This window comes from Schistocerca cancellata, chromosome 2 (assembly GCF_023864275.1).
Source record: "Schistocerca cancellata isolate TAMUIC-IGC-003103 chromosome 2, iqSchCanc2.1, whole genome shotgun sequence".
NCBI lineage: Eukaryota > Metazoa > Arthropoda > Insecta > Orthoptera > Acrididae > Schistocerca > Schistocerca cancellata.
In genome coordinates, this window is record NC_064627.1 from 401,160,307 (window position 1) to 401,179,806 (window position 19,500).

A 19,500-nucleotide genomic window follows, 5' to 3' on the forward strand; every position below is an offset into this window, starting at 1 on the left:
GTGTCAATTCCCAACGTTTCGTCTCCGACTGCGGGAGACATCCTCAAGGGGGTCCGTAGCTCGATGGAAGGTCCAACACACCCACAGCGGCCAATTGCATTGACGTTTTCAAAACACGTGACGTCACGCCGCGGTGCGGGAGCGCGCGGACACGGAACTTAGCGGCAGTAGCGAGCCAGTGGGTGTGTTGGACCTTCCATCGAGCTACGGACCCCCCCGCAGTCGGAGACGAAACGTGGGGAATTGACACAGAGTTCATCAACCGACCACGGCATAACAGCCCGGATAATTATAATGGATATGTCAATCGAAGAGCAGTAACATCAGAATGGGCCGATAAAAAAAGTTCAGTGACATCGGTCGTGGGCTACTCATTGGATGCGATGTGAGTAATAGATCCACAGCATCGTTTCAACCGTTCTAAAGCTGCCCAAGTCACCTGTCGGTGAGGTGTGTGAAGTGAGAACGCGAAGGAACAACCACAACCAAACGAAGACCAGGCAGAGCTCATGTAATGACGGACGGGGATCATCCCACATTGCACAAGGTTGTTGTGAAAAACCGCATGAAATCAACGGAAGGAATCACTCACCAGTTCCAAAAGTGCTACCAAGGAACCATGTAGCACAATGACTGTGCACAAGGTATCACAATGACCAGCTCCTCACAAACCGCAATTTTATGTAGTCATTGCTAAGTGCCGCTTGATGGGCTGTAAACAGTAACGCCCCTGGGCAGTGGATGACTGGAATCAAGTATTTTGGAGCGATCAGTCGCGCAATACCCTATGGTAATCCGATTGAAGTGTTTGGATTTGGCGAATGCTGGGGAGCGTTACCGGCCATTATGTCTAGTGCCAAGAGTATCGACGGTGTGGTGTTACGGTATGTGGATGTTTTTCGTGGTTGGGCTGTGGACCTGTTATTACGCTTGAAAAAATTCTAAATGCTGAAGGATATGAACACATTTTACAGAATTGTGTACTGTGTACAGTAGAGGAACACTTAGCGGACGATGATTGTTTGCATCCTGTCGTAAAGCAGTTATGCTTGCGAGACAATGGTTTTGGACAATAACATTACTGAAATGGACTTGTCTGTCCAGAGACTCGAGTTGAATTCAGTGGGAGAGTTGGAATGTCGACATCACTCCAGATCTCAGCGTCCAACGCCACTAACTGCTCTGGTTTCGGGTCTTGAGGATGAATGGGTAGCCATTCTTTTATTGACATTCAGACATCATTTACTTTTTACTTTTATAGAAGCTTTCGAAATGTGGTGCTACAGAAGAATGCTGAAGATTAGATGGGTAGATCACATAACTAATGAGGAAGTATTGAATAGGATTGGGGAGAAGAGAAGTTTGTGGCACAACTTGACCAGAAGAAGGGATCGGTTGGTAGGACATGTTCTGAGGCATCAAGGGATCACCAATTTAGTATTGGAGGGCAGCGTGGAGGGTAAAAATCGTAGGGGGAGACCAAGAGATGAATACACTAAGCAGATTCAGAAGGATGTAGGTTGCAGTAGGTATTGGGAGATGAAGAAACTTGCACAGGATAGAGTAGCATGGAGAGCTGCATCAAACCAGTCTCAGGACTGAAGACCACAACAACAACAACAACAACATGGTGTCCCAGGAGCAATGGTCAGTATTCAGGGATGTGACAAGAACAATAATTCGAAGCAAAAATGTGTAGTAAACATGGGCTCTAAAAGAAATAACTTAAGCTTAGGAGCTACGAGCATTTCTTCATCTACGATACTGTGAACATCTCTTCCACTGCAAGATCTTTGCCTTCCATCTTTTTGGAGGAGGTAGTATGGACCAAAAGAAGAAAAAGTCTGATAAAATGTGTTCTAAAATGCATACGTTAAGAGTTATGAACACCTGTTCAGTAGAAGATATGTGTTTCACTGTAGCGGAGATGAACACATGGTCATGGCTCTTAAGCTATGCACTTAAGAGGTCACGGTTCCTGGACATTTTTTCTTGTTTTCGTCTATGGTAACAACTCTAAAAATATGAAAAGCAAAAAGCTTGCACCAGAAGAGATTCTTTTCACTGCAGCGTAGACGAACAAGTGCTTGTAACTCTTAAGAATTGCAGTTTAGAGCTCACACTTACTGGACTTTTTTGCTCTGAATGATCGTTCTTGTAATAGCTCTTAATACCGACGATTTCTCCTTGGACACGCATTGTGAACTGTTATAATTATACGAATACTTTATTAGACAAGATTATCGGAACCAAACTACTGATGGCAGACATACTGGATAGGAAATGGAATTTAATAGAAACCCATAAGCTTATTAAGGAAATAAAAATATTCTGGACAGCAAGGACCAGTAGGTGTGGTCGATGTTACTGATGTTAAGAACGAGAAATATGACTACTGGAAGAAGCCAACAGACTTGGTAAATCGACCGGAAAGATCAAAGTACTAGTAAGTCATGATCTTTTACTACTGACAGCAAGCAGTGTGTTATTAAACTTTGTTCTCGCCTCTACATCACCTCTGGAGTGAGATCTTTAGTTATGAGCGTGTCGGACTCAACCTAACATGGGCAGCATATTGGCTCCGAAGGGCAAGTCCAAACACTAGTCACTGGAGTCGAGTTGTTGCAGGCGGATGTAAAGCATCATATGAAGGCGGGGTTTCCCATTTACCCATTTAAACGATACACAATCAGCGCATCTACTTAAAAAAATACTGTACAAATAAACAACAGTATTGTGAGCTTAAATTGAAAGGTAGCCATACTATCTTTGAAGATGACCCACATCAAGTATGACCAAAAAATGGAATATAGATTTTAAAAAATCGACTGAGTTCACAAATGGGAAAGGTCAAATAGCCGTTACATGATGTATTCATCATCTGATGACATGCTTTTTCAGAAGAAACAGTGGAATTCTTTTGTAGGAAGTGTAACTGTGATAAATGTTTGTCCAAGAATTATACCATGTTTTCTGAACATCTGACTGGAACAAGATACAAAAAGATTCTCTACAGCGAGGTAAACATTTTGAGTCCAACGTAGAAGTTAAGGCAGCTATAGATAGCTGTTCTGCCAATCTCCCATTATTGTAAGCATGGAAGCTGTTCATTTGAAAAAGATTGGTTAAAGTTTGCAGGAAGTGTACTGATCTGAAAGGGGGCGCTGCAAACAGTGAGTGCCGCTTTAACATCGGACACGTTCCTCCAAGGACAGGCCATTATAGTGTTTTCTCGTCTTCAGTGAGCGAGTGTTGCACAGGAAATACGTGGATATATCAGCATCTTTGCTGAACCCTGTTACAAAAAACGAAAACATTAAGATTGCTTATCATTCCTTGGTACTAATACAGTGAGCTCTAAATGTCAACCGCTGTCGACTACGATGGCTGGTACATGTTACACTAATGGTAATGTTTCTCCCTTTGCAGTGTAGACATGCGCAGAGACAAGTTCGACTTCGGCATTGATCTGCCCCACCTGTACATCGTCGCTCGCTATCAGGTGCATGGGCGGATATTGCTCATCCCTATTCATGGCTCTGGACCAATGAGGGGCAACTTCAGTAAGTAAAATCACCACTCTCAGTTATAAGTGGGTTCTTTGTGTCATCGTTATAGTTGGTACATTTCTGTCTGCTGGCGATACATGAGAGTCTGTAAACATCAAATCGACAGTAACGTTTTTGTCTCTGTGTACTGCCTCAGTGTTAATTAATTCATGGTACTAGTGGAATGCAAAGAAAAATTATTTCAGTGCTCTGTCAGTTTGTGAATATATTTCACTGAAAGTATAAAAGTAGTCAACATTCGTTTCATATATAAAGAAAACTGACTAAATATAAATAAAGCTGATTAAACATACCTGTTAGCCACAAACTTTCGTGTTGTATCTTCTCTTTTTATTCTTGTATATTGCTAAAGATGTTTGACGTCCACTAATAATGTTTGTAATGTTATGAGAGACATATCAAAATGTGGATTTTATTTATTTATTTTGGCATTTCGTCGTAATGGCCATAAATCGTTCTACACATTGTAAGGTATTAAATATACTGCAATATTTTATTCTCATAGTTATACTACATTTTTGTTTAAGTAAACATATCTTCACACGAAAGTTTATCTATTATGTTATATACTGTCCCACTGTTCGTACATAAGAAACGGTCGACACTAGTTGCTAGTCGTTGTCCAGATGTTACTAAACCAATAGCTTTTTTTGTGACTACCATTCTATTTACAGTAAAAAAAGCACTTATTTCAAATCTGAAACTGCTATTCAATCACATTTACAACATGAGGACTAAATAACTTTAATTCGTTGCGGACGACTGGAAAGTAAACCGAGATTGAATCACATCCACATGACTTTATTTCTCGTCTGTTTTGTTTATAAAGGGTAATGAAGCTTTTTCAAGAATACCTGCCCGAAATTATGCATATTGTAATGTAGATACATTACATCTGTTTTTCAAAGGCTCGGTTTTTAACTATACCGTTAATTTAAATTCGTGATAATTTGAGCAGGGTAAAATCCCTACAGACTTTGAGAAAAACATTATGATCCCCATTCCAAAGAAGGCAAATGCTAAAAGATGTGAAAATTATAGGACGCTCAGCCTAGTTACTCACGCCTCTAAAATAGTAACCTCAATTATCCTAAAACGCATAGAACAAAAAGTCGAAGCTACACTCTCCGAAGACCAATTTGGATTCCGGAAAGATAGAGGAACCAGAGAAGCAATATTTGCTCTAAAACTAATAATAGAGAAACGACTAGATAAGAACCTGACAACCTACATAGCTTTCGTAGATGAAGAGAAAGCCTTTGATAATGTTTAATGGGATAAGATGTTTGAGGTACTCAAAAAAGTAGGAATAGACTATAAAGATAGAAAAATGATATGGAACCTGTACAAAAACGAGACAGCAGTTATCTGTGGACGGACAAAACAAGAAGAGGTGCAGATACGGAAAGGTGTCCGACAAATTTGCGCACTATCTGCTGTTATCTTTAACCTATACATTGAAGAGGCGCTGAAAAAAGTAAGGGAAAATTCACAGACAGGTGTAGTAATTCATGGCCAACGAATAGATATGATAAGATATGCCGATGATATAGCTCTCCTAGGTGAAAGTGAAGAAGATATTGTAGTCCTACTGAATAGAATGGATAAAGTTAGGGGGAAGAATATGATGTTGTTGTTGTTGTTGTGGTATTCAGTCCTGAGACTGGTTTGATGCAGCTCTCCATGCTACTCTATCCTGTGCAGCTTCTTCATCACCCAGTACTTACTGCAACCGACATCCTTCTGAATCTGCTTAGTGTATTCATCTCTTTGTCTCCCTCTACGATTTTTACCCTCCACGCTGCCCTCCAATGCTAAATTTGTGATCCCTTGATGCCTCAGAACATGTCCTACCAACCAGTCCCTTCTTCTTGGCCTGTTGTGCCACAAACTCCTCTTCTCCCCAATTTTATTCAATACCTCCTCGTTAGCTATGTGATCTACGCATCTAATCTTCAGCATTCTTCTGTAGCACCACGTTTCGAAAGCTTCTATTCTCTTCTTGTCCAAACTATTTATCGTCCATGTTTCACTTCCATACACGGCTATACTCCATACAAATACTTTCAGAAACGACTTCCTGACGCTTAAATCTTTACTTGATATAATATGAGAATTAATAAAGCAAAAACAAAAGTAGTCGCATGCGACAAAAAAGATCAAGTGAAAGTCCAAGTTCATGTAGGCAATGAACTGCTTGAACAAGTTGATAAATTTATTTATCTGAGCAGTAATAATACCAGGGATGGAAGGAGCAAGGCAGAAGTGAGAAGCAGAATTGCTCAAGCAAAGGCTGCTTTTAACAAGAAGAAAAACTTCTTAACATCTAAGAGCATCAGCCTTGAAATCAGGAAAAGATTTTTGAAATCATATGTGTGGAGTGTGGCTATGGGTGTGAAACATGGACTCTCGGAAGACCAGAAGCTAAATTCTTTTGAAATGTGGTGCTATACACGCATGCTCAAAATAAAATGTATCGACAAGGTCACAAACGAAGTGGTTCTCGTAAGAGCAGGTGAGAAGAGAAGCTTCTGGAGTTTCATTGTTAAAAGAAGAGTGCAATTTACAGGCCATCTGTTAAGACATAAAGGACTCCTGACACAATCATAGAGGGATATGTCGAGGGAAAAAGACCAAGAGGAAGACCATGGCTGAGGTACATGCATCAAATCGTGAAAGATGTAGGATGTAACACCAATAAAGAAATGAAGAGAAAAGCTGAAAGACGCACAGAATGGAGACAAACTGCCATTGTAGCTGTTGCAAACCAATCCTTGGATTGACCACTACAGAAGAAGAAGAAGATAATTTGAGATCATGAGGTTGTCATATGTTCATTACCTCTTTTGATAGTCTGTCCACATACATATTATTTCTATATACAAAATAGCTATTGGTCAAGCCCGTTGTTTTTATTTCTGACTTCTTGCTTGAAATCCAAAGTAGATTTATGAAATGTCCCCATAATAGTGGACGAATGCAAAAGTCAAAAGAATTCTAGGTATCTAATATTACCAGAGGAACTGAAAAAGTGCTCGAACATCAGACTGTTTAGCAATTTGCAATGCACTGTAAATTGAAATAAGAGTAATACGCAACATAGTAGAGGAGTAGGACGTTTTTAACTGAGTGGAAAGATACTGAAATGGTTGAGGATATTAGGTGAAATTCTAGGAGAGTGGATATATTAATCTGAATTCGATAGTTCAAGATTAAGTGTAGTCTACGTGCTAGATGTTTGTTGACCTAAGGGGCGTCCAACGGATTCAGCTACCATCCGCTGCTCACAGCGGAAGTCATAAGTTTGTGTCTTCTAGTAACGGTCTTCGTTGGGCATATGCTCACCAAATGTAGAATCAGATGTCTGCAATGTCTAGCCAATCCAGCGAGGACAAATAATTTTATACAATTCAGTACCACCTTATAAATTAATCATTTTTCTCAGTGTTTACTGAGCTGTGGATGTTTTTATATACACCACTCGCCATTAAAATTGCTACACCAAGTAGAAATGCAGATGATAAACGGGTATTCATTGGAAAAATATATTATACTAGAACTGACATGTGATTACATTTTCACGCAATTTGGGTGCATAGATCCTGACAAATCAGTACCCAGAACAACTACCTCTGGCCGTAATAACGGCCTTGAAACGCCTGGGTATTGAGTCAAACAGAGCTTGGATGGCGTGTACAGGTACAGCTGGTCACGCAGCTTCAACACGATACCACAGTTCATCAAGAGTAGTGACTGGCGTATTGTGACGAGCCAGTTGCTGGGCCACCATTGACCAGACGTTTTCAATTGGTGAGAGATCTGGAGAATGTGCTGGCCAGGGCAGCAGTCGAACAATTTCTGTATCCAGATAGGCCCGTACAGCACCTGCAACATGCGGTCGTGCATTATCCTGCTGAAATGCAGGGTTTCGCAGGGTTCGAATGAAAGGTAGAGCCACGGGTCGTAACACATCTGAAATGTAACGTCCACTGTTCAAAGTGCCGTAAATGCGAACAAGAGGTGACCGAGATGTGTAACCAATGGCACCCCATACCATCACGCCGGTTGATACGCCAGTATGGCGATGACGAATACACGCTTCGAATGTGGGTTCACCGCAATGTCACCAAACACGCATGCGACCATCACGATGCTGTAAACTGAACCTGTATTCATCCAAAAAAATGACGTTTTTCCATTCGTGCACCCAGGTTCGTCGTTGAGTACACGGTCGCAGGCGCTCCTGTCTGCGTCAAGGGTAACTGCAGCCATTGTCTCTGAGCTGATAGTCCATGCTGCTGCAAACGTCGTCGAACTGTTCGTGCAGATGGTTGTTGTCTTGCAAACGTCCCCATCTGTTGACTCAGGGATCGAGACGTCGCTGCACGATCCGTTACAGCCATGCGGATAAGATGCCTGTCATCTCGACTGATAGTGATACGAGGCCGTTGGGATCCAGCACGGCGTTCCGTATTACCCTCCTGAACCCACCGATTCCTTATTCTGCTAACAGTCATTGGATCTCGACCAACGCGAGCAGCAATGTCGCGATAAGATAAACCGCAATCGCGATAGGCTACAATCCGACCTTTATCAAAGTCGGAAACGTGATGGTACGCATTTCTCCTCCTTACACGAGGCATCACAACAACGTTTCACTAGGCAACGCCGGTCACCTGCTGTTTGTGTATGAGAAATCGCTAGGGAACGTTCCTCATGTCAGCACGTTGTAGGTGTCGCCACCGGCGCCAACCTTGTGTGAATGCTCTGAAAAGCTAGTTATTTGCATATCTTCTTCCTGTTGGTTAAATTTCGCGTCTGTAGTACGTCATCATCGTGGTGTAGCAATTTTAATAGCCAGCAGTGTATTTATTGTTTTCATACTACACGTATTTTGTTTTATTGATGCACAAAATGGACCGATATTGAGACTTCATGTTCAAAATAACGTATTTTTTAAAATAATTTCCTAAATAGTTTCCTTGAATAAATGGGTCTTGTATATGTTACGTAACTAGATATGTTTCTTTCAGCTAACTGCAAAGGTGACGTCAGTCTCCAGGGTAAAAGAATAATGCGACAAGGGAAAGAATACATGACATTCACTAATATGGATGTCCGCTTTCATGTAGGAAAAGGCAGCATTCATTTGGACAACTTGTTTGGTGGCGAGAAGCCATTAGGTAAGTTACGGTCCTTTTAGCTGTTCAAAATTTCCCTACAAAATTATGTTAATTTTGAAAATGCAGTTTTTCCCAGTGAATCTTGCTAGTAAAATCACTAAGGCGAGTGACAGAATCATCTTAAAGCAACGTTTCAAAGAGTTTTGTACTCTTCATCATCGCCTAAAGAAACCTAGTAGGCAAAGCACTGAATCGTTACTCTAAGACGAAGCTGCCACTCGGCTGATAACACGAGAAAGATTCATCTCTGTAAATAATGGTTTGTTGTTCAACATAAATACAGAAATAATACATGGGTACTCGTGTGTAAAGACTTATTTTAGTTATCTAGAGTCTGTCATCACATAACATTTAATTTCTAATTTGAGTTTTAGTGTTGTATGCTTGTCGTTTTTAATAATAATTCACAATATCTTGAGAATTGTTTATAGCCACGCTATCAGAATAATAAAAGGCAGTCTACCCTTACACTTGAAATTGAATAGAAGCCACTCTGTCTTGTTTCTTTAGTGGCATAAGAACCTCATCAGTGTAATGTATCTGTGGGTAAGCTATATTTAGCCATCATTGCATCACGTACAAACTTACCTCTCAGTCACGAGACTTCCGACTTGTATGATGCCAGCAACCACCCTTTTTCTTCTTGAATTTTTTCCTCTCGACATATCCTCTCTTCGCAATAAACTTATAAACCATCTCTGCCGTCCAACGACGAATATTATCGACGAAAATTATCACTTTAGACCTCCTCAACAGAGCTTGGTTAAATATTCCTGGAATATCCCACTAGTTCCACCCGTCCAGATAAGAGATTTCCATGAAATTTTCCCTCACCTATTCTTCCAGGCACATTATCATCTCGTTTTTCAAGCGTCAACTGAACCTTTTTAGTCTTGTGGCTTTTGTGGCTTTACATGCAAAATTCTTAGGTTATTCTCCTGGTGTTTTGTCACTGTCCACATAAACACAAAAAATCAGAACCTCTATCCAAAATTTTCTGCAATATCTGATATCAATATAAATCTTTAAATTCAGGAAAAACATCGTTACTTGCATCAATATGGTTTTGATCTCTTTTTTGCAGCAGCCACTTCACTTCTTCTGCAATCTCGTCCACAGTTCAGGTTGTTGGTTAGTCACTATCCGGCTTTGAGCTTATCTCGGTTACTTTTGTCTTTTTTTCGCTTATATTCAACTCATAACCTAACGCTGTCCATTCTTTTCAACAGTTCTCCCATACTTTTAGCCAAAGAAGTTACAGATCTCTTAACCTTAGCGCTGATGTCTGCTTCCCTGGTGTTTTTCCTAATGTGACCGGTGTTTTTACAAAGTGTAATGCTACGTTTCCCACACTTATTTATTTTGCTAATCAAGAAGTGATGTTTAGTTGGTTAGTGAACTTATTGTCTAAAAATCTGAGACGCTGCGTCTTATATTGATTGTTATGTGTGTCTGCTTGAAAGGTAGTGGAAGGTGATAAAAAAGAAGACAGGATCAAATAAATTTATACGAAGAGAAACGAAAGCGACAAAAAGGAAATGAAATAATAACAAAAGGAAATGAAAGATCTGCAGCCACTAACTAAAAACTATGAGGAAGGAAACTAGTCCTTGGTTTTGTACTCAACAGGTGATGTTCGAGAGAAGTTTATAAGGAATGAAGAATAAGTTATTTTATAAATTCGCACTTAACAACAAATTCTTATTTATCGCGCAACAAACAAAGGCAGTGCTACAGCATAAAAGTGCAAAAGTGATTTAACGCATGGAAAATGAATATGACTCGAATCAGTGGCGTACAAGTAAACAAAATATGTTCAAAAGTGGTGAACTTCGAAATATAACGGTCGTTTTTTAAACTGAGTCCATACGCTAGGTAAAGTATTTAGTAAGAACGATAATGATCTCCACTTTGCTCTAGAATGACAGAAACTGGTAAATGAATGTTAATAAGGATAATCTTCATACAAAATGCCAAAAGTGAATGTTAATATGAATTATGTTCACGTAAAATGGCTAAACCCGAAGTGCTATAACATACTAACAACATCACATTTGAGAAAATGCCTGGAAGAAACTTCATTGGTGGTTGTAACTGATACAAAAAGAAATCTGCATGTACTCTAAGAGCATCAGAAGCAAAATACGTTGTCAAATCAAACAAGCAGCAAAAGTTAAGAGCAAAGTGACTTCATAGGAAGGAACCCTTGACAGTTCACCACATTAAAACAGTATGTAAACTCACAATTTAATGGTCGAAGATAAATGGCTCTATGGCATGTAACACTGTGAGCCTGTAGTGGTTGGCCTAACAATTTGGAAATTCAGTTACTTTCATCTACACCCTTGATGCAGAATGTGGAAATTTTTGTCACATTGATACACTTGTTTTAGGTAAGTATGTAGAAGAAGAATACACAAAGGTTTTAGAAGGTACATTGTTTTGTGATGGAAGTGAACTGATTCAAAGAGGAAGACGAATGACTAAAAATATACCTGTGTAAAAAACCAAGTTAAATACCTCGTTGAAACTTAGACACTGCTAAGGAAGAACTGTCACAGTACGGTACAGAAGATAATAGAAGGAATCGCGCAGTGGGACAAACAGAAATGACACTTTTATTCAAAAGTAACAATTAATCTGAGGTCACTAAACTTTATGAGTCATCGAAATTACAAAATATGGGGCCATGGTTCTTAGTAGAGAGCATGATTACCATGGACGGCAGTGCAGGCTCTGCAACGGGCTCCCACGCAGGTGACAAGGATGGTTAGAAATACTTGTGGCAGGTCGTTCCATTCCTCTACCACCGCTGCTGGTTGATCACTGGTGTATCTAAACGCTAGACTGAATTTAAGTCGGGAACGACAGGCCAACTCATTCGTCGAATATTCTCTCGCTCCAAGAGTTCCTCCGCCGGCGCTGTTGGATGCAGTCGTCCATTGTCATTCATATAAAATAAGTCTGAGCAGAATGTATCGATCAAAGGACGCACATGGGGAAGAAGTACAGTATCAGCATAACGTTGACCAGTGAGTGTATCGTATTAAATGAATTAGTATGCCAATCCAACATTATGGCTCCCTGCACCATAACACTTGAATAACCGAAACTACCATGTTCGACAATGTTCGTGGGTGCATTACAAGCTATTGGTACAATGACAAACTGTGCCGCCGATGCGTGGGTGTCAACGGAACACAACGAATTGGTCTTCGGGAAAAGTGTCTACCTCCATGCAGTTGGAGAGCCACTGTGGAGCGTGAAGTTGTACGCCTTGCAGGCGTGTTAAATGTGGTTGCAATTGATCCTGCTGTCTGACGTGGATCACTTCCGGAGTGTTGCAAAATGTAGCTGTCATCAGCTTGCTGTGCTCTGTAGGTAACTGTGGTCGGTTACCTCCTCTCCTTCAAGCAGCAGTGTTGTTGGGGTACGCTCGCCATGCACGTGAAACATTGCTGTGTGCCATAGCAAACTTCTGGGCTAAACTCGTCACACTTCACTCTTCTGCCAGTTGCCTGATGTGAAGTCATCGAAATGTTGTCTATGGGCCATGCTTAATGAATAACACCACCACAGTACACCGTAACTGCTCGCTGTTTGATACACACTGTCTTTTCAGGTTCCTTCAACTGATTAGTGTAGTGGAACCAGCAGCACTTGGCGCTGTAGTCAGGCTGATCTCACGCCTTGCAACTTCCAACTTTCTGCACCCGACTAGGAGACTTCTGAAAATATGCTCCCTCAGTTTCATTCAGTTCCACCTAGTTGTTAATATGTTATGATACTTTATCTATCTCGTCCAGTATACTGTTTGGGATGCTGAATACATTTAGCTAACTCTGAAAGTTTTGGAATATTATTACTGTGAATAATGAGTAAGAGATTTCAGGTCCTGGATGACGTAATGCACGGCAGCACATAAGGCAACATTAAGAACGACGTAGTGCATCGCAGGAAATGGAGATGGAAAGAGGCTTCTGATCTAACAGAAAATTGATTATGGTGATGCTGAAAAATACTCCTTTAGCTATGTAGTAGGCTACAGATTTTGTGCATTACACCAGAAGTCTGTGTGATTATAACACTGCCATGTTAATCTCACTTTCGATTAAGTTTCGTTTGCTTTTGTTATCCTCTGACTGAAAAATTACGCTTAAGCTTTAAAAGGGTCTTTTACTGTGTGTCAATGCTGATTAGTTCGTGCTCGCTGCAGTTAACTCATTCACAAAAATGCGGTGAGTCTATAGCTGTGAGGGAAGTGGAAAATGTTTGTAAATATTTTGTACAGCAAGTCATACTAGTTTCGATTAGGAATTTTCCAACAATGAATCTTACTCGATATGTTTTGATGCCATTGTACTGAGAAATTTCGAGACAACTCTAGTATAAAGTTTTCTTGACTAAGACATGTTATCCTAATGTTGTTACCAAAGTGTGTGTCACAATTTTCCTGCAGGTAAGTCAAAGCCAACGCCACCTAAAAAAAATTTTGGCATATCGACAAGATTGTACATCAAATATTTCCTGATGAATATAAACTGTCCTACTTTCTTCTGTATAACTTTGGAAATATTTCGAAATCATGCAACACTTGACCATTCAGAGAGCTTCTAAACGAAAGACACGGCTTTTGCTCTCCTCCAGTCACAGCCCACTATTTTATCGGCCATTAAAAGAAATACGTTAACAGAAAAATCAAATATCTGCTTAGGGTTCTTTATTACTATCAATCCATATATTACAGTTTTAAGTGTTTGCATGTTAATAGGACTCACACTGCCTACTAAAATGACTCCTGTGCAAAGCGAGTGACAATTGTAGGAGCTTATTGTGAATGATATGACACTTTTAAATTAAATTTATTTATCCAAATTACATTTTAAAAAACTGTGCAGGTTTTGAATGAGTGACACTGGTTTTAACAGACAATATTTCTCGTTACATTGTTCCCATTCGTTTAAACATTTCTCACGTGTTGTAAGGATTCAGAATTAAAATGTGTGTGTGTGTGTGTGTGTGTGTGTGTGTGTGTGTGTGTGTGAGAGAGAGAGAGAGAGAGAGAGAGAGAGAGAGAGAGAGAGCCAATGATGCTTCAAGAGCTAGATGGAAAGTGCTTCACATTTACCTTCAGATTACATTTGCATTAGTTGCATTAGTATATCTTTGGGCATCCTGGCGCAATTTTTGGTACATATTTACATGCTAAATATGCATATATAAAGTACCTTTGTTCTTACAGGCCATGCCTCCTTTCTATGACACCATCATGCTTCTGCCCTCTCCTAACCCACGCTCCATATATCAGAAATAGAGCAATCAGACAGCTTATAAGCCAAGACACACATTTTAGATCTCCCAATCACAGACCATAATTTTAGTGACCATTACATTTTTTTTTTACTTGACACCACTTGGTCAGTCAGAGTTTCTAAGTTAAAAGGCACAACTTTTGCTCTTCTCCAATCGCAGCCCAGTATTTTACCAGCCTTTAAGGGAAACAACCAACTGCATTCCAGTACTTTGCTGCTCTCGGAAACGAAATAGCCCACCATCTTTGTTCTCTTCCCTCCCACTTAATCATGCAGTTAAATATTTCTATATCTAAACTGTCTACATTGTTAATCAAGATACGTAAATAATATCTGCAGTAACAGTACAAAACACCTATGACTCGCTCATTAGCACCAGTGATGTAACTTACAGATTAAGCTGCCATTGACAGTATTTCCATCTCTACATTACTTATCAGTCATATGGAAGTACACACAATGTTTATAACAATTTTAGTTCCATGTTAAACATGTCTGTCAGAAACAAATAATGTTTGTAACTTAAAATAATTCCAAGTGTGTACGATTTATCAAAACTACGAATGCTTATTCATGTCATGTGTGACAATGTTACTTCCGTGTATCTAATGCCTATCAATAACAAGTAAAAAATAACGACAATACTGGTGTAACTTCAGTGTTTCTATGTCTAAAACTCTGTTAAAATACAGGTGACACTACAAATGTACGTTACAGGTTAAGATTCACTGGACAACAAGTGAAGTTTGATTTTAGTACCATACTTGCAAAAACAATGGGGCACCCAAATTAAATATTTCCGTATCTCAGTTGTCTGCATTATTGTTCTGTAAAAGTACAAAACACTTGCGGCTAAAATGACATGTGGGCAGTGCGCTAGCAGCTGACCATTCCTCTTAGGCCTAAATGACCCTATGTTACTGGTAGTACAAAAAGGAACGTAATCAAGGATCATTTTAGAAGCAAAGAAGATAATTCAGAAATAAAAATAAAAATCGAAGCTATTAACTGGCTGATATAACTTTCTTTATTACTTTTGATCTAGGACTTACCTGTGGACACATTCTACCACTATGTTTATCCATCGGCATCACGTTTTCCAACACTTTAGCACAAAACACAATACTAAAAATAGTGTACTTAAATGAGATGTTTAATGTATGTTATCACATGAACTGCATATTTTCGTATTATGCAATATAATGTCTAAATGCACCAAATACGATATGTAAACAAGGGTTGGTCAAAGACATTATTATGAACGAAAATTCGATCTTTGCACGAAACTTAAGTGCCATGTAGTAGTTATTAAATCATATAAAGATTTCTTATATAACTGTACAAAAGATATGTAACAGTACTGTTGTGATTTAAGTGTCCTACAACAGTGAATGTAAATACACATTGCTCATGTATTGGCAGTACTAATGATCAGACTTTCATGATAAGCTGCACTTGGCAATGAGCAAAGTTCGATCATTGCACAACACTTCAAAGAGACCAAAAATTGTCTGTACCATTTATCAATATATCTAAGATTTGTTGTATAATATTACAAAACACACATGGCACTACTGACCCAACTCACATGTTAAGGTGCATCTTGTGAGAACTCACTTATGCTGTCACATAGTGTAAACTACATGGCTCTTTGGTGAAATAGAGCTTAGTGAACAATAGCTTTAACATCTGAATTTAATACACATTCACATAGGAAAGGAACAAGGGTTGCTATGCTTCCAGAGTTCTGTATTATGCATTGTCCATCATTGTCTTTGACAGAGCAGTGTTTATCAACTCTCTGATCAAGTAGTGTTTACCTATCACATTTGGTGCTTTTTTGGGTTATACTCACTTATCACGGAAATAGGCAGTTGGGTGATACAATACATTAAAGATCTCATTGAAGCACACTGTTTTTGGTATGGTTGGTTGTGCTAAAGTGTCATAAAATGTGATGCTTGTGGGCCTCATTTAGACCTAAGCCTAAGAGGAAGTAGCAATTACTAGTTCACTGCCCACTTAGCATGTTATTTTAGCCCAATGCGTTTTGTACTATTATATGACAATAATACAGACACCTGAGGCTTGGAAATACAATTTTGGCATTTAATTTGAGAGATAATAGTCTTGTTTCTGATGTCAAGTGTATGTTAGCTGTAAGTTATGCAATAATTGCACTCCTCCAGTAAATGACATTTATTTTACCTAATATGTGTCTTTTCTGTGGAACAATAATATAATCAATATTGCTGTGGAAATATTCAATCTAGGGCTGCACTGTGCCTCACACCGAGTATGGTACAAGGATTAAAGTTTGCATGTTGTCCAGTGCAACTTAATCTGTAAATTTGCTTAGTTGTGCCATGTGTATTTTGACAGACATTTTAGGCATAGAAATCCTGTCAGTTACACAAATATCGTCAATATCTTTACATACTTTTGACAGATATTTGAATATCACAAGCATTGTGTATGCTTGTATATTTTTCATAAAGAGTGCAGGCATGGTTGTATTACAAGTTACATCGGTATTCTCAATATCTTCATGTATTTTTGATAAATAAGAACAGTGTGGAAATAATATTGCGATTCTGTAAGTTTTACCAGTTACAGCTGGAATATATCAACTGCTGAAAATACATGGGTGTAACACTTTGTAGGGATGTGAAATGAAATGTTCACATAAGGTCAGTGATGGGTAAAACAATGTAGATTCCAGTTTATTAGTAGAATGCTGGAGAAATGCGATCACTCTACAAAGGAGATTCCTTCCAAATCACTGATGTAACCCATCCCAGACTACTGCTAAAGTGTGTGGACCCATATCAAATAGGACTAACTGGAGATATTGAACATATGCAGGGAGGGGCAGCACAAACGATTAGGCTTGTTTGATCTGTGGGAGATTGTCATAGAGATGCTGAAGAAACTGAACTGGCGGACACTTGAAAGTGGATGTATACAGTCCTGAGAAACCCTAGTGACAAAGTTCCAGGAAACGATTTAAAATGATGACTGTAGGAATGTACTACAGCCCCATAATGCATTGCTCCCATGGGAATTGTAAGGAAAACATGTTAATTACAGCATGCACAGAGACATTTAAGCACTCACTCTATATGCACTCTATACCTAAATGGAATGGGAAAATCCTTAGTAAATGGTGCAGTGGGAGGTACCCTTTGGTATGAACATTATAGTAGTTTTCAGAGCATAGATTTAGATGATTCAAATATTGAATTTCGTTCATTGCCAAGTGTGAGGTACAGAAAACAAAACCGAGCGAGGTGGCGCAGTGGTTAGCACACTGGACCCACATTCAGGAGGACGACGGTTCAATCCGGCGTCCAGCCATCCTGATTTAGGTTTTCTGTGATTTCCCTAAATCTCTCCAGGCAAATACCTGGATGGTTCCTTCGAAAAGGGCATGGCCCACTTCCTTCCTCAGCCACCCCTAATCCAATGAGACTGATGACCTCATTGTTTGGTCTCCTCCCCCCCCCAAAAAAAACAACCCAACAACCCAAAAAACAAAGATGGGGTCTGGCTATTTCATTTTAATGGCCAGTAAAATGATTTGCTGTAATTGGAGGAGAACAAAAGGTGTTAGTTATAGCTTAGAAGCTCTCTGATTGGCTAGCTGGTGTGGCTCATGAAGAAATATACAGAAATGTAATTGGTTGATAAACTACTGGGCTGGGATTGGGCAAACGACAAGATTGGTGTGTTAGCTTAGCTTTCTGAATGGTGTATTACCAGAAAAAGTGAGTGTGGCTTAGGAGAGGGAGAGTATGCTGACATCATAGAAATGGGAAATGGCTTCTGATATCACAGGTATAATATGTACATCTACAGTATACAGCACATATACCTTCACCTTAAAGTGAACCAGAATTTCGATAGCTATGCTACTGTTATGCTTCAGAGTTTTGTATTCTGAAATTATGACAATAATATAACTTTACAATATATACATCTGTTCTGTATTTTTTCCAGGTGAAGCTGTCAATAATGCCATCAATGCTAATTTTGGAGCTTTTGTGAATGAGTTAAAGCCATCTATTGAGCGAGCTCTTTCTAAAGCAATGCTGGAAATCTCAAACAGAGTGGTACATTCATACCCACAAGATGTAATATTTCCTGAGCATTGAATCTCAGAAACTTTTCCTCTAGTCGAGAAGAACATACAGTTTTAGTGCATGTTTTCAATGACACTATATACTTTTGGTCAAAGCCAAAAATTGACTTTTGTGGTGTGCACTGAACAAGAAAACCTGTGAAGAGATAATCTAAGTGTATAGTTGAGACTTTTAAAATATCAGTCGTCTGTGAAACATAAATGTGAGAAGCCAGTACACGAAACACATGTAACAATAAGTTATACAGAATAAAATCTTTTCCTGAGCAGCTGGAAGCAGTAGTGTCAGAATGAGAAATAGCAGCAGTAAAGAAGAAAGCAATAAGTGTTATTGGTGCTGGTGTAAGATGTCAGATACAGCTTATGAGAACTATAGAGCAAGAAGACTAAAGTCATACATGTCTCCTTGTACAATAAAATTTTATTGTCTCTGAGATAATTTATAATTCACCAGTTGTTAAACTGAGCTATAGCTGTTGGATTTATAAGCAGCAGCTGAGAATTATGGCAAAACTTTTTAATATGTAAATTTATTAAGTATATTAATATAAGTATTGCAATTTGTAGAAACAGTAAAGTCAAAAATCTTGTATGAGCAATGTACTAAACCAGTAAAAGACCTTTTCGTCTGCTTCTAGACTGTGTATTTGCAGAGTGTCTTCTGTAACATAAAAAGCAGGAATTTTTAACTTTTTACACAAGCATTTTAACAATGTATTTCCTAAACCATATGTTAGATATGTTAGTGTAGTGTTAAAGGATACCTTTCAAATACTCACCATGCTCCACAGAACAAAAATGTTACAAGTATGCCACTAGAATATGTTCAGGATAGGTGTATAATCAGTGCTGATGTGCTGATGTGCTGAATTGATGAGTTTACTGACATATTCTCAAAATCTAGAACTGATCTTATATGCAAGTTGTTCTGGAATGTCATATATGTGAAAATCAGGTGAGATTAAATATAAACAACAATAGATTGCATTATGGAGCTGTGGAAGGATATGCATAAAAAATATGAGCACCAACCCATATTACCATTTTAGTCTATATACTTCATCTGGTAACAAAACAGAGAAAAAAAAGGCTGTAATGTGTGGTGTTATGTGCATGACACATATCAGAAATTGTTTTTCTTATTTAATGACAAACATGCAAGCCACTGATTCATTCACTACCTTAAAAACATCTGAAAACTTTTGGGTTTACCTTTATGATTTAGTATTTTTTACAGTAATAGTTGAACAGTCACTGCAGAAGTACAGGAGAACATAATTTACAGTGAAGTAAGA

The 19,500-nt window shown here is 38.9% G+C and overlaps 1 protein-coding gene across 1 annotated transcript in view; it reads left to right on the forward strand.

Moving 5' to 3' along the window:
• Nucleotides 1-18,842, forward strand: part of LOC126161837 (protein takeout) — a 69,869-nt gene extending 51,027 nt beyond the window's left edge. The window contains exons 4-6 of the mRNA XM_049917942.1: nt 3,430-3,563; nt 8,603-8,752; nt 18,064-18,842. Of these exons, the coding sequence (XP_049773899.1) occupies nt 3,430-3,563; nt 8,603-8,752; nt 18,064-18,218 (439 nt within the window). The 3' untranslated portion in view covers nt 18,219-18,842. The remainder of the gene's footprint in view (nt 1-3,429; nt 3,564-8,602; nt 8,753-18,063) is intronic.
• The last annotated feature ends 658 nt before the right edge of the window (nt 18,843-19,500 follow it).